The 16,772-nt window shown below is 39.9% G+C and overlaps 1 protein-coding gene across 1 annotated transcript; it reads left to right on the top strand.

The window, feature by feature from the left end:
* Positions 1-12,953: 12,953 nt before the first annotated feature.
* LOC144252971 (interleukin-6-like) lies at positions 12,954-16,250 on the top strand. The gene is made up of 5 exons (XM_077794970.1): positions 12,954-12,969; positions 13,132-13,304; positions 14,331-14,444; positions 14,915-15,067; positions 16,083-16,250. The coding sequence occupies exons 1-5, from the start codon at positions 12,954-12,956 to the stop codon at positions 16,248-16,250; spliced, it is 624 nt and encodes a 207-aa protein (XP_077651096.1).
* The last annotated feature ends 522 nt before the right edge of the window (positions 16,251-16,772 follow it).

Raw genomic sequence — 16,772 nt, 5'->3', positions numbered from 1 at the left:
TTTGTTCATATTACTTAATTCTGTCAATGCTCAGGTTTCTCACCTGGGAAACCCAATTGATAACCACAGCTCCTTCAGAAAATTGTAGTGTGTGCTAAGTGAAATGACATACAGACTCAGAGCATCTAGCACAAGGAACAGCTAGGGCAATGGCCAGAGCAGAAGTCACAAGGAGGAAGCGGCAAAGAGAGAAAGGACAAAGGCAAAGGAGGAAGGAGTGGTCAGGAGCTTCAGATAGGCCAGATTAGGTAAATTTAGTACTAAAATGCTCTCACTAGATTGAGCAACAAGGAAGTCATTAGGACTTCACCAAAGCTGTTCAGTGTAGAAAGCCAAACAGACTGTTTTCAAACAAGCAACATCTTTAGCATGCTTCCAAAAGATCTAGGAACCAAGGATACCTTAAAATAAGGCTAAGGGAGGTCAAAATAAACTTTTATTTAATTGAAAATAATTTCTGGATGCCAAAGCAATATGTAATCAATGCAGAAAACCTAAAAAACAAAGAAAATACAAAAACGAAAAAAATAAATCTTGCTCATTCTACCTTCCAGGGAGACCTAAACTTTTTTTTCTGTGTATGTATTTATATTAGAGTGTGACGAGAAGGACTCATCTTGTCATGTGAAAAGCAGAGCCTGCATTAGCCCAATATTTGAAGGTTATTATTTGAAGATACCAAGAAAAACTTAGAAGAATATTCTTATGCTATCAGAGTAAATTAAATAAGCCTTTTTAAGTATGTCACAAAATCTAGAAGCCATAAATAAAGAGATATAAAGTTTGTTTCACATAAATAAAAAGCTTTCAACATGACACAAAAACTAAAACCCTATGAACTAAATAGAAGCATGAATGATAAATTAAAAACATAAGAAAACAAAAGTTTGCCTTTTGGAGTACATCAAGAGCTCCATCAAATCAACAGAAAGAGGCTACTTGAGAGACTGAGGCAGGAGAATCAAAAGTTCAGGGCCCACTTGGGAAAGTTAGCAAGACACTGTCTTAAAATTAATAATAATAATAATAATAATAAATGTTGGGAATGTAGCTCAGAAGTCAATGCTCCTGGGTTCAATCACCAATACCACAAACAAAACAACAACAACCAATTAACAGAAAATAAAATGATTCCCAAATATCTGAATTGATGCTCCATCTTTCTTATAACAAGAGAGATGCAAATTAAAACTACAATAGGATATGTCTTCTCCCTTTTCACACTGACAGACATCAAGAAGACTGATAGCATCATGTGCTGATGATCATACGCGGAAGCTCACAGGAGGGAATGTTACATGGTACAACCTCTATCTGTCTCTATCTGTCAAATTTGCCCATCTCCTTTGAGTAAGCAATTTCATTTCTAGGAAACTATTCCCCTAACACACTCACAAGTGTGAAATCACACGTGGAAAAGATTATTCATTACTGCTTTACATGTAAAAACAAAAGATTGGAAACAACCTAAAATTCCATCAATGGGGCCCTGGTCAAATAAATGGAATGCATGATTTTAAAAGGAAGAGGCAGCCCTGTATCTCCCAATAAGAAATAATTGCTAAAATACATTCAATAAAGAAAGCAAGATGTAGAGTAGTGTGATCGGTGCATCATCATGTATGTAGAAGAATAAAAATAAATCATGAGAAATGCAAATATCTTGCTTATAAACCCATCAAGTATTTCTATAAAGAATCACCAAAAAAAAGTAGTCACCCCTAATAGTTTGTAAATGATGGAAGCGACTGATTTTTCACTGAGTAACTTTTAATACATTTTTAATTCTGTGTCATGTGTATGTGTTAACTATGCAAAAATTAAATAACATTTTCTTTGGTGGTGATGGTACTTGGGATGGAAACCAGGATTTTGCACATGCTAGGAAAGCACTCTACCTCTGAGTTATGTCCCCAGCCCATAACGCAAAAACCATAAAGTAAAATATAACATTTTACAACAAAAATCTATAAGACATTTTATTTGCCTTATTTTTTAGTGGCCATTTCTGGGGTTTTCAGCCATTCTTCCATTCTTGCTTTGCTTACTTTGATCCTTTTCTTTCTTTTTCTCTTCTTTTTTCTCTTGCCTAACCTCATTCAACATAACAATTCAACATCAATAATATTAATTAGCATCAACTGACAATTTAGCATATTCTAATAACTGTGCTTAAATGGATTTGGCTTCATTTAATTTTTGTACCACTTTTAGATGGTAAACTTTATTTACCACAGTTTACAAATGAAGAAACCCAGAAGCAGGGAACTGAAGCACCTTAACAAAGTCACCCAAGCAATAAAGGGTGGAGCTGGGATTTAAACCAAGTTTGTCCCTGTAATCCATGTTTTATCTAGTCAACCATACTTCCTGTGGTATGGAATAAATCAATATACATATGTTAAATTATTGGACAAAGTATTGGTCTTTATAATTTGCAAATCAAGTGAACTTAATGTTTTAAATGATTTTTTGAAAAGCTCACAAAGAAAATATTATGAATTAATCTGTTCTTCAAAATTTTGATGGTTATTTTCAACATATCCATTGCAAGTAGACCTTGCCTTTCATTAATTCATCAACCCTGAGCATCAACCAAATGCTTAACTCTGTGCTATTGCTTGGCATGAGAAAGACATAGTCCTCAGGAAACTCTCAATTAACTGTGGAAAGAGAAATAGTAATCATAGTAGCTTGAGTTTACTGAGCCCCTTGTATATGCCAAGCAGATACTAAGAGCTTTACATAGGTTCCAACAATCTTATGACAAAAGGTACCATTGCTACTCCCATTTTACAAATGAGAAAAATAAAACCTAAGTGTTAAATAAATTCTCAGTGGATAGCAAGGATTTGAGCCCAGACAGTTTGGTTCCAGATCTTGTGCCATCATGTCATTGCCTGGAAAGAGATTAGTACAGTACATGACCCTACTGGAGAGCACAAGGAAAACCCTCACTATTCCTGGAAACGGATGCACAGAGGCTCCTGAGAGGATCCAGGCAGGATCTGAGTCTTGATAGAATTTCAGAATGTAGAGACGTCACGACATCTACAAGATGTCATTCTTCCCTGCCCTGAAATGATTCTGAAAAGACTAACATGCTTTGGAGAAAGAAAAAATAATTATAACACAGAGACTCCTCATGTGACCTTCCTGGGAGCTATGCCATGTAATGGAACCAAAATTCTATTAGGGATTTCATATTTTACTCAATACTCTGAAATTTGGCTATAACCCAGTCAAGTATCAACCAGGTTCCTGTCATTAGCAGATACTGTTAAAGAGGTAAAGGGATTGGATTTAATGATATTGTTTGTTTTTCTAAAGCAACTTTTTAGAAATACACAATAGAACTGTAACAGAGATGAATCAGAAGGAGGATGCAGCACAAGGTGCAATGCCAAGAATAATATCAAGAAAAACGATTGCCTGTCATTCCAGTACAGTTGAGAGCTAAACTTATGATCCAAGAACAAACAATTCTTTGGGGACCCAAAGAACCCTTTAGGGCTCTGGTCATCGTGTATTACTCAGGGCCCCAAAGCTAGCCTGGCCATTCATTAGCTCTTATTGGTGTGACACAGTGACAAATCAGAAATCCCTAGTCCTCTAAACTGCTGCTTTGCTATGTGTGACTAATCTTCAGTCCCTAACTTCATCCATGGCTCTTCCCTGATCTACTGAGGCATGATCCAGTTCCTGGCTGGGGAAAATCCAAGGGCATCTAACTGTAAATCAAGTTCTGCCCTGTGCAATCCTCACACTCCCCTGGGGTTCAATGGGTAGCAGTGTCTATCCATTTACACAAGTAGCAACTTCTATGCCTTCATTTGGAGGCACAGACATTCCTGACCAATTGCCTCTGAAATAAGAAAATATCATATAGTCCTTAATCCCTTTGACATCTGCTTTTCTTACACTCCCTAAATAGAATTTATATAATAACTGATATCTGGATTTAATTGACTTTGTCTTCAAACTATCCCTCTATTTTCTTGGGCCCCCTGAACATGTTGGAAAATATTTATCAAATTGCTGGGGATTAGATGGAAGTGAAGGGAAGGCTCTAAATTTTAGCATTTACCAATTTTTGTTGTATAAATATTCCCTTCTTATCTAGTTTCAAGCTACTATCAGGAGTAACTGAATGGAAAGTTGGGGAGAGAGAAGCACAATTGGCTCTCTTAAGTCCAAACCAGGCAGCTCCAAGCATTTCTACCTGGATTTCTCTTGGTCTTATCTGAGATGTTTGTACCAGCCTCCAAGCCCATCTCCCTGATTCCAGTCCTTCACGGTCTTCTTTCTGATCACTCAGACTAAATATTTTCATCACATTACTGCTCTGCTCAAACTATCTTTCTTGGCTACCTATACTTATACCTAGGTTTCAGCACCTACTACCCCCACAATAAGCTGGACCTACAAAATAAAGTTGCTAGATTTAACAAGTACAGATGCCAGTTAAATTTGAATGAACAAGAAATATTTTTTAGCATAAGTATGTAATATTTGGAATATGGTCATACTAAAAAATTGTTTGTGTGTATCTGAAATGCATCTGGGTGGCCAGTATTTAATCTGACAACCCTATGTTTAACCAACCTAATAAATTTCACATCTCCTCCCCAAAACCATCAAGCTTCTTCATGATTCTGTGAGCTGCATGACCTTAAGTAAATCATTATCGTCTTTGAACTTCAGTTTCTCATCTCCAAAGTAAAGATAATAATAGCTACTTTCACAGCGTGAAGTTTAAATGAGCTAATGCCTGTAAAGCACCTAGCCCAGACACTAGAATTCAACAAATGCCTGATTTATCCTACATGCAAATACTCATTTTTTCAAAGTACTTTAGAAGAAAAATAATATTGTATAGAATCTTACTTCACACAGTCTATTAAAACTATCCCACATTGGTGCTTATGATTGTTTTTAAAGAGATCTAGAGAGGAAATTTTGCGAAAATACCCATTTTGGCATCTCAGAGTTCTCAGGAGAAGCATGGCTATCACCTCTCACCTACATACCTTCCCTGACCATAATCAAGGCAGGCTATCATACCTGCTAACTGGTTTGTGGTGGATCTTGCTTCACTGCCCTCTAGTATTGCAATTTCTCTTGCACAAGCCACACAATCATAATAGGTGAGTGGTCCCTTGAGGCAGACACACCAGAACTGAAATAGAAAGGATAGAGATATCTCAAGATCAAAAAAAAAATTTTTTTGGGGGGGAGAAAGAGAGAGAGAGAGAGAGAGAGAGAGAGAGAGAGAGAGAGAGAGAGAGAGAAATTTTTTAATGTTTTTTTATTTTTTAGTTTTCAGCAGACACAACATCTTTGTTTGTATGTGGTGCTGAGGATCGAACCTGGGCCTAACACATTCGCTACAGCTTGAGCCACATTCCCAGCCCAAGACAACAAATTTTTATGAAATGCTTTAATTCATTTTTCTTTTGCTTTGTGAAACAGGCCTCAATAATGAATTTGAAGATACCAAAGGTAATAAGCCACACAAAATTGAGGAGACATGATGACACTGTTGCACTTGACAACTCTCCATACATCCTACTGGCAAAGAAGAATACTGAGCTACTGAAACCCACTATAAGGTCTCACCAGAGCTTGACAGTGTCCTAAACCAGATGAAACACAAACTTTGGTCAAACAGCAAACTCATTTTCATGATTCCAAATAATAAGCACAATTTATCAACTTGGAGATTATATTACTTCACAAACAGTAAGTTAACCACTCAGGAAACCCAGTGATTATTTTAAATGATTCCCATTATCCTTAAGATATGAACTCCTCATATGCCTTATGAGGAGAATGGTATGCACATAGAGGAGTCATCTATAAACCTACTGAATATGTCTCTTCTAAACTCTGGTTTATCAATAGAATAATTTACATCATCCCTATATAGTTACCCAGTATATTATGTACACAAAGAAACAGGAAAAAAAAAGCAGGTTATCAAACATTACAGTGTTGAAATGCTAGTTTCAGAGGTGTGTGTGTGTGTGTGCGGTGTATAACTAGAAATGATTATACTATAATGATAACAATTAGCTGGGTGATAAAATTACTTTTCAATTTTGTTTCCTTTTGTCTGTTTCTATTTTCTGCATTTAATACATCTTTCTCACATAATTGTTTTTTAAGCTTTAAGTACTTAACTTTGTATATTGATCTTTTCCTACTTGTACATAATTAAGAAATCTGTGATCTCCTTGCATTGATGTCTCAGTGCAGGTGCTCTGGCTTCTCCTGAATCCAGTTTAATCTGCATGAGGCCACCAAGACACTGGCATATCAAAATGGACAGCACCCCAACAAACAGGTCTACTAATTGCTCTATGGGTGGGATCTAGACAGCATCAGACTTTTGAGTTTTCAAGAATTATTTCTCCATTTTACAGACTCCTACTCCTATAGCTCCACTAAAGGTAGGCTCTAGAATATTCAGTATGGTTAGTGAAGATCCACAGAATCACAAAACATCGACACAATGCTAGAGCTAGGGAGGAATGTGGAGAGTATTCCCTAATCAAGCCCCTAGATGAGAGAATACCTTGCTCTAAATCCTCCAGTTAGTCGTCATCTAAACACTCATATCTGCCAACAACTACAGTCATAAAACACAAGAAATCAAGGATTTGGCAATGCAGTAAAAAGACAAGCCTAATTCAGGGAAACCCTACATTAAGCCATTTTTTTTTTTTTGCTGGCAACATAAAAAACCACAACCTTCTTCTGAATACTGTAATCTATGTAAAGTCAATAGGACCAATGGGGCCTTCACAAGCCTGACCGACAGAGTGGTCAAAAATGTCAGACAGAAATCGCCCCAGGCCTAAATTTCCTTCTAAGCCTGACCTGCCCTTGACTACACAAACCTGGTGTCTTCAGAAGGTTTCCTGAACCCACAACAAATAAACTAAATACAGAGGAGAAGTATATGACAGCCTCTATGTTGGCTTTCTAGAGACAAGGGAGAAACTGGGGTAGTTAGCAGCAATGACATAGGCATCAAGCCCCCAAATAAATCTTCAGGAATAAGAAACTATTTCCAAGCATCCTGATCTCTAGCCAAACTAGTGAAGCAAACCACACCTTCCTTTCTGTCACCACTTTTCACCCACCCATGTCACCCATAGGAAAGTAGCACAGAAGAAACATGGCTTCTGGGGTAAGGGATCCAGGGAAGTCATTGAAGGATACAAAACTGAAGCCCAAACATGGATTACTATGGAGACCCAGCAGCACAGGAGGAGTAACAGGCCTGGGTGACAGGAGAAAGCCCACCCAGGCTTCCTGGGGACCCAGATCGCTAAGGTTGCCCTAACACAGAGTGGGAAGCACCCCCTTGGAGCCATGTCTATGGTAAATCAAAGGCTCTGCTCTATGCCACACACACCTACACACATTCATAGATCTATACAACATAGAATTCAATATCTTGAAAAGATCATTTAAGATTCTTTGATCTGCTCACCTGCTTCTGTAACATTTTAAATCAATTCAAGTAGACCTTTCTTCAGGAAAAATAAAACCTAATGTGTCAGAAACTCAAGAGTATTTTCCCACCATGAAGACTAGGAAGTCCTTCCCTACCTTCATGAATTCAGCTTGCTAAGTACACACAGGAGGCTTTATTCAGAGGAACTAAGACAGTCTTTTAAGCAAATAACTATCCAAAAGGGCAGGGAAGGGAGGTAAATACATCATAGCCAGGCCAGCAGAATCCCCTGGTCTTGCCAGTACATGTGATACTTTCAAATGGGTACTTAATACCTTAATTTTGAGGGAAAAAGGTGGAGGGAAACAGCCCATGGTTTGCATGCTTAGTTTCTGCCTATGACGCTGAACTCAAGAGAACTGAGATCTTTGTAGAAACCAAAAATGGTTCAAGGGCTGGGGTTGTGGCTCAATGGTAGAGCGCTCACCCAGCATGTACAAAGCCCTGGGTTCAATCTTCAGCACCATATAAAAACAAATAAAATAAAGGTATTGTGTCCAACTACAACTAAAAACAAATATTTTTTTAAATGGTTCAAATGACTCTGAGAATAAGTTAGCTGATTGCTCCACGTTGAAGTTTCCCAATCATAAAGCAGAACCAGCAATCAGCAATACAGAAAACCAGTCCTGCAGACACAGAAGAGATAAAGCTCCAAAACTCAGCCCAAGGGATCTCCCTGCCCTAGGGGTTCCTTCAGGATCACAGAGGAATTTCTTATCACCAAGCTACAACTTCAAAGCAGCTAGTTCATCAACATTTTGAGATATGATATTCTTTTCCAGGAAGGCCTGGAGGCAAGGTGGAAGGGGTTGCATGAGGGTGGAAAGGCAGAGAAAGTCCTCATTGTTGCCCTAGGAGAGGTCATTTCCATTCTAAAATGCCTAGGATTCTCTCCCTTGGCAAGAGAAGGGTAACCCAGCATGTGACAATGAGGGCATAGAAAAGTGACACAGAGCAGGGCAGATGTACTCTTTTCCTGGCCTTGTGGCTAGATCACCCCCTCAAACACACTGATCACCCCCCCTCAGGAAAGCTGAGACCAGACGATGAAGTCACCAGGATCTGTAATGGAGCATCAGAGCCGAGACTGAGGCCATACTAGGTTTGGACCAAGCTGGCAACTGTGAAGAGCTTTGGTCACTGGGTCCGGCTGCTCTCCAAGATCAGCCAGCTCTTCCCACATAGACACACCATCTATTCCTCATATACTCTAAGTAATACCAACACTTGCCAAAGTAGGACATTTACCAGAGCCTTCAGGCCTGGCATTTGCTCACTGGGACTGAATTCCAGAAGATGTTAAAGCACCCAGTGTTTCAATTTGCAAACTTCCTCTGCCTTGGTGACAAGTGAAACTATTTTCTAACAGCAACTGCAAGTTCCCTAGTACCCAGTGAGTTCCTTTTTTTGTCCTTCGGATACTCCCTCTTGTTAAATCAAAGACCTACCCATCTCCAACCCGTGGAATATAGCCAAAGAGCACACCCCCACAGCTTATGAGATTTGGAGAATACCTCTCCTCTGGTGGCTAATGTACCAAATAGAAATCCCTTTCTTCCCCTCACCTCCAATGTACCAATGGACTATGACCTGGACTCCACCACCATGTAGGAAAGCAGACATGGACAGTGATTCAGGAAACCCGGCCAACCCTATGTTAAGTGTTAAGGAATGGACTTGGCTTTCTTCCTCCACACATGCTCCCATTTGTATTTGCTCTCTTGGTCTCAATTGGCAGTCACTTCAAATTAGCAAAAGTGAAATCCAGCAGCTGTAGTATTAATTAATAAATGCCGACACCACAGTCTTTTCTGGTCACTCATATTAAAATGTGAGGAAGGTTTGGAAGCAGGGGTTATTTGGGAAATCTCTGTACCTCTATCTCAGTTTTACTGTGAACTTAAAACTGCTCAAAGGAAAACAAAAAGTTTAAAAAGTAAAAAATTGCAAAGGATGAATTCTTTTTGTGGAAAAGCCCACTGAGATGTAAAGAAAGGCAGATATCATGGTAGATTAGGGATGTTGCTTTAATGCTTTGGAACAGAAAGAGTCTGTTTTTCCACAAATGCCAGCCCAGGCATTTATACAAAGATCCATGCTCCAATGTGCAAGTGGCTATACAGGGTAACTTGCATTTCCTGGACCATACAATCTGCCCTTTGTTGCCAGAAGTACATGATCTAGGATTGTCTAGAACCCTCATGCTCAGAAGCCACTTCAGGAACTTGAATAATGATGATGGCCATGCACAGGGAAGGCTGTGGACTTTTGAAAAATAAATAAAAAATACACAGAAAAATCACTTAGCAGAATGTCTTGCAAATCATCTAGGAGCAAGACACAATTGAGCTAATTATTGACCTCAAGGGATCTGTTTTAGAGAGCTTAATGTTTTCAAGAAAAGAGGGAGATAACTTTCCATTTTTTCACTGTGTGACATAAGGAGTTTTCAACAGAACATAGGATCTCACTTCTATGATTGGGAGACCAATTCATCACTGACACAGTGACCTAATTCTTTTCATAGTGACTCATAGTCAGACCCCAGGTGAGCTGACAGAGCTATACTAGAAGAATTTGCTAAGGCAGAGGCTCCAGCCATGGAATGTCACAAAAATTTAGTGCTTTTGAGGGATTAATATGCCCCAGAGATTTTTTTACATTATCTCATTAAATCCTCATAGCAGCCCTATAAGGCAAGAAGTATTACTACCCGAGTTTTATAGGTGAATAAAGAAGGGCACAGATTCTTTGGGTAACTTAACCAGGGTCAAACAGCTAGCAAGTGACCAAGCTGGAATTGCAACCCAAGCTGTGATACCCAAGAGCCTGTGCTCTGTTATATGTACATCCAAGGAGGGCTGCATAGGTGGCATATTCAGGCCATAGGAAATTACAATGTGTGTGTGTGTGTGTGTGTGCGCGTGCGTGCATGTGGGCACACCAATAATGTAAATAAATAAAGAGTACCTGGGAAGCTGTAAAAGCCTCTCCCAGATGAGGCCAATAGAGGATTTGGTTGAGAATACTGAGGACTAAGTGCTACCTCTGGAAAAAGGAGCCAGGAAAGGAAAGAGTCTTACTTTTCCCTGTATGTCCTGAGGTACTTTTTAAACAATTTAATATGGATACATGCCTCCTAATTTAAAAGCACTTTTTTATTTTTTATTTATTATTTTTTTTTAGAGAGAGAGAGAGAGAGTTTTTTTAATACTTATGTTTTAGTTTTCGGTGGACACAACATCTTTGTTGGTATGTGGTGCTGAGGATCGAACCCGGGCCGCACGCATGCCAGGGGAGCGCGCTACCTCTTGAGCCACATCCCCAGCCCTAAAAGCACTTTTTTAAAAAAGATAAATCTATGTTGCATTGAGTTATTAAATTCAAGTATTTGAAATTTTTTTAGTCATATTTTCAAAAAATATATAACTGAGGAAAAGTAATTCCACACTGCAGAGGTCTATCACAGCCTACCCAGGCGAACTGGGAGAGATGGCTTCATTCAGGAGAAAGCATTTGACTCAGGGTGTCCAGGCTGCTGACAATCCAAAAGCATTAAAAATGAAATCATCCAGCCATCCTCCCCCATTTTCATTTTCAAACTAAAAACCCCCACTATGGCCAGAGGACCTGACTGTGGCCTCTCTGTTTAGATGAATGGGGGAAAATGGGTGATCTCACATTCTTCAGCAGTTGGGTCCTAAAATGTTACTCACAAAACAAAACTCAAGGAAATCATCCTTATTTTTAATTAATTAATTTTTGGTACTAGAGATTTAACCCATATCCCCAGCCCTTTTTATTTTTACTTTGAGAAAGTGTCTCACTAAGTTGTTTAGGGCCTTGATACATAGCTAAATATGGCTTTGACCTTGGAACCATCCTTCCTTAGCAGAAAGGATTATAGGTGTGGCCATCTATAATCATGTTTTAAATGCCCTAACAAAGGTCATTGTTTTAGCAAAGTTGAAGGTATCTGCTCTGCAAAGCAAAGAAGCCCATTGTGATGTTAACACTGTGTTTTGTAAATATTTCTTTCAGTGCCATACACGTATCCAAGATTAAACCTGAAATACCATCCTCAGAGCTGTCTGGGGTTCTGGATGCTGGTAGGGCAGCCTGATCTAGAATTCACTTACAGGAGACTAAGCAAACAAAGTCATCCTAAGGGCAGGGGGAAGGGCTGTCTAAACATACCCAATAAGCAAGCCTTATGCATTGGAGGAGAAGGTGATTCAGTTCTAGAGCCATGCCATCTTCAGATTCAAATCAAGTCACATAGAGAGGAAACTATGTAGTCAAGTTTTAGAAGATGCCATAAGATCCATCTTTGACATCCTCATCAAAGAAATTAGTAGTATTCTTTCCCCATTTTTACCCTGAACCAAGTGTGTTTCAGCAACTTGAGTACTCCCACAAACCTGGGCCCATTCACCTACCTTATGCTGCCCTAAGACAAGAGGATTGCATGTTTGCTGGCAGTGGTGAAGAAAGTTGGGCAGCAGTAGGGACATAACTAGCTAGAGTGCAGGATAACTCTGACACAGAGATTAATTAATTCTTCTTACCAGAAGAACTCACAAGGACGCCCCCCCCCCAGGAAGAGGTCAGGGAACCAAGGTGAGAGCAGGCATCTCCCCTATGCAGGCTGGAACAGGTGAGGAGGAAACTGGTAGGTGCCACTTTTTGGCAAAAAGGAGTCATTTATGCATGTACCACAGACTCTATCTGGAGACTCCTAGAAATAACTGCACAAGATTTGAGGATAGCCAGACAATTCTCCAACAGCTGGTCATGATGAAAGCCAGGAAATAAAAATTCTGAGATGACTGGTAGTAGTATCTTCTGTGTAACCCCAGAAGGCCGGGGTGCTGTGGTGTGAGCTGAGGAAACTCAGATCAGAACATCTAAGGTTTTTCACAAATACAGATAGACAGAACATTAAATCCTAGCCTCTTAGTCTGGTAATCAAAGTATTGTTTTTTAAAAATCATAGCTTTGGTTTCTTTTTCCCCCTCTTAAAATACTGTGTGTGACTTCAGCTTTACTTTCTCAAAAAATGCTAAAGTGCTGAGTCACTAAAAAAAAAAAAAGAAGAAATTAAAGGAAGAGTGATCCTGCTTCTTAGAGCTAGCCTCAATGATGACCTAAGCCACACTTCCCCCCCCCCAGAGTTGTGTGAATATTTTGATGCTAAACGACGTCACATTGCACAATCTTAATGAGGTTTCCAATCAGCCTCACCCATTCTGGCCCCACCCCCACCCCACAACAAAGATTTTTATCAAATGTGGGATTTTCCCATGAGTCTCAAAATTAGAGCCTCAACTCCCAATAAATATGAGACTGGGGATGTCTGAGGCACATTCAGCTCTTGAGCCCACCAGGAAAGAAAGAGGGCTCTATCTGCCCTCCAGGAACAGCCATGAAGTTCTTCTCAAGTAAGTGAAGAAAATCCCTGGCTCTGGGAGTCCTGCTGGCGGGGCTACTGAGCACGGTGTGAGGGAGGAGGCGTGTGGTCGAGTAGGGCTGGCTGCCAGCCAGCAGCAGGCTCCAGCTGTGCTGTCAGCTCATGCCCTGCTTTCTCTTCGCCTTTCTTCTAGTTGCCTCCTTGGGGCTGCTCCTAGTGGTGGCTACTGCCTTCCCCGCCTCAGAATTTAAGAGAGAAGATGGAGAGAATAGTGTCACTCGAAATAAACTAACACATGCCTCTTCTGGAAAAACCGCAGGACAGATTTCCTACCTCATCAAGGAAGTCTTCGAAATGAGAAAAGAGGTGGGTAGGCTTGGTGTTGGATGAAGGCCCCATGTGGACATTCATTCATTCTTGTCCTTGAAATGTGGACAGGGCTTCTGAATTAGGAGGTCTCTGCTGGGTTCTGTGGCATGTTAGGCTTGAGGCAAAGGGGCAGACTGTTCTGTATTTCTTTGCTGCTGGTCTGGGGTGGGGGTCCTATTCTGAAAAATACAAAATGGGGCCTGAATCTGTGTTCCCTGGCCCATTCTCAGCTCCATACTTCATACAAACTGAGGGTTACTGCTTCTCAGATCTCTTTTTCCTTTACTGAAAAGTAAAGTCTGCAAACCTTCAATTTGTACCTCAGAGATGGGTCGATTAAATTCCCCTGAAATTAATGCTCAGCTTTTCAGGGCAGTTGTAATACTTCTAGGTGATGTAAGCTCAATGAGGATTCCCTAGTGTCGTTCTTTCTGAGATGCCTACCTGAGGGCCCACCAAAGAGGCAAAACTTTAAGCAGATTAAAGCATCTCTCAACTGTCATTGCAAAGTATTTGGACTTTGTTTGATAGAAAGGAAAGAATACAGGAGAGCAGACTGGGAGCCCAGACTGTAGTTCTAATTGTGCAGAATCACCTTTGTGATCTTGGGCAAATTTCCTACCATCTCTGAACTCTATCTAAAATTATGGAGCTGGACTAGATGATTTCATGTGTCCTTCCAGCTGGAAATTTTACAGTTTAAATTATGTTTGCCCAAAATTATCATCAAATTGCTGTCATGTATTAAATACCTATAATGTGCCAGGCATTTATATAAATATACTATCAAATCCTCAAAACAAGGAGATATTTAATGATTCCCAGTTTGGAGTGAAGTCACAGGTGGGCCTGGGACTGAACTCAAGTATGCCTAATTCCACTAGACTTTTCTTGCCAGTTACAAATAGATTGTGACTTCATTTTTCTTAGACTTTCCTGGCTGTGATAGAACACAAATCAGCCCTCTAGTGGTGTTTGCTTTAGGGGCACTTAAATGCTAACAATTCTAGTGTTCTTTCCTAGCTGTGCAAGAATGATGAGACCTGTATCAAGAGCCATGTGGCAGTGTCGGAAAACAATCTGAACCTTCCAAAGATGACTGAAAAAGATGGATGCTTCCAAACTGGATACAATCGGGTAAAAACTTTTAACTTCCTCAGCCAAAGCTCTCTTGTATGAAGGGCCTGCATACATATAAAACCAGGCAGGCAACAAAGAAGGAGACAGATTATGTTAATTGTAGGACAAAGCCAACTTAAAGCTTTTTTTTTTAAAAAAAGAGGTTTATCTCTGAACAGGCAAGGCCAGAGATGGGTCCCCTGTGTTGGGATTTTTCACAGCTGCTTAATGTTAACCTAGCTCATTCTGGGTAAGATATTTAGGGAACCATTCTCCTCTCTGGCTTCCCTAGGCAGGATCCAGGCCCAGTCTCCCTACTGATGTCACTCTGTTACACCCATCTCCTTCCTGATTGTTCAGATATTTAAAATGGGGCAGCTGATGCTGTCCAGTGTCCCAAAATATGATGCCTAATTCTCTAGAGGAAATTTTATGCTTTCAGATTGATTCTGTCTCTTGACAATAACTGATTTCTCCTTCTCTTATAGGACAACTGCCTTGTGCGAATCACCTCTGGGCTTCTGGAGTTTCAGGTCTACCTGAGGTACATCCGGAACAAGTTTCAGGAAGGCAAAAACAGGGACAGAGCTGAACATGTGCAGTTCAGTTCCAAAGCCCTGATTGAGATTCTGAAACAAGAGGTGAGTACTTCTTTATCCCTCTATAGGGCTCAAGAACAACTCAGTGATGCAAGGCTGCTTATTAGACAGGGATGGCTGCCTATGAGGTAGAGGGACAGTGAGCCATTATTTTAAAAAAATAACAGCAAAAAATGGTTTTCATATTTTAGTCACTGCCAAGTGACATTCTTGTTACCAGAAAGTTAATGCAGAGAAATGGCCAAAGGCTAGGGACCAAGGAGGGACCAAGGGCTTTGCCACCACCAGCTAACTATTAAATGGTAGGTCATGGAAGGTTGGTGGCTCAGAGTTTGGATGAGCCAAGCAAAGTGAATTGAGAGTCCTAGAATGAAATGCTCTGTGCTAACCCTACCTCTTGTAGTTGTGTGCCTTAAACCAGGGCTTTTCATACCTTAATCTGCACAGGAATTCCAGTATCTCATTTGCTGTGGTCCCATTTAGCAGTTCTGGGTGGGGCCTGAGATTAGCATTTTTTACAACTCCCTGTTGATGTCAATGCTACAGTACTCCAGGACCACACCTGGGGGATTCTAGGCCTTCTGCAACTAGTTGTCCCCATGTCCTTGGGACACTTGAAGGGCCTTTCTAGTCCTCTTTATACCACAAATCAGTGGTCTCAAAGGATTCTGGATGGATAGTAAAGGGAAAACTGGAGAAAAGTACTAGATTTAGAACCCATTAAATTGCCTTTAGTTATGAATTCTTAATTTACCTATTAAATAATAACAACTTTGTACCAGTCACTGTTTTAAGAAACTAAAGGGAAAAGACAGACAAGGTAGTGTTGCTGTCCTATAGATGCTTACCATCTGGTGGGAGACAGAGTGGCAAAGGGACGATTAGAATTCAGTTGTTATAGAAGGGACCTTCTCCGTGTGGGTTCAGAGAAAAAGCACTTCCCCTGGATGTGTCAGGACAGGTGGCTTCAAATAATATCACTCCAAATTTAAACATCTTCCTACAGCCCGGAGCAATCCTTTTTGTTTTCTAACAATCCTTTTTGTTTTCCCTTCAGGTGAAGGATCCCAATAAAATAGTCTTCCCTAGCCCAACTGCAAATATCCACCTGTTGGCAAAACTGGAGTCACAGAATGATTGGCAGAAGGTCATGACCATGCAACTCATCTTGAGCCACTTTGAGGATTTCCTGCAGTTCACCCTGAGAGCTGTTCGGAAAGCATAGTGGGCATCTAAGCTTATTGGTTCATGGACATTGCTTCCTATGGTCAGAAAACATGTCCTGTCCACTGGGTACCTACCTTATCTTGTTCTCTACGAAGAACTGACAGTATGAGCATTAGGACACTATTTTAATTATTTTTAATTTATTGATAATTTAAATATGAGATTTGAGTTAATTTATATGTGATTTATATTTATTAAAATTTTATAAAGTGTCACTTGAAATATTTCATATAATGGTTTTGAAATGATATAAAAGTCTAGGCAGTTTGAATATCCTGCTTCAGAGCCAGATCATTTCTTGGAATGTATAAGTTTACCTCAATAAAATTGCTAATTTATACATTTTTAAAGAAATTCATGTTGTGTGTTTTATGTTTAGACTATTTTTATACCAAAAATCACATTCTTTAAAAATCAGCCTATATATCATGAAGCTAAATAAAAGTCCAAATGACTGCAAAATGTTAAACAACGAAAGAGCAGCCAGGTGTGTAATACTAGCAGTGTGGGAGGCTGAAGC

This window comes from Urocitellus parryii, unplaced genomic scaffold, assembly GCF_045843805.1.
Source record: "Urocitellus parryii isolate mUroPar1 unplaced genomic scaffold, mUroPar1.hap1 Scaffold_79, whole genome shotgun sequence".
NCBI classification, from domain to species: domain Eukaryota; kingdom Metazoa; phylum Chordata; class Mammalia; order Rodentia; family Sciuridae; genus Urocitellus; species Urocitellus parryii.
The sequence above is the reverse complement of the archived record's forward strand: the minus strand, read 5'-3'. Positions and strand labels throughout refer to the sequence as shown.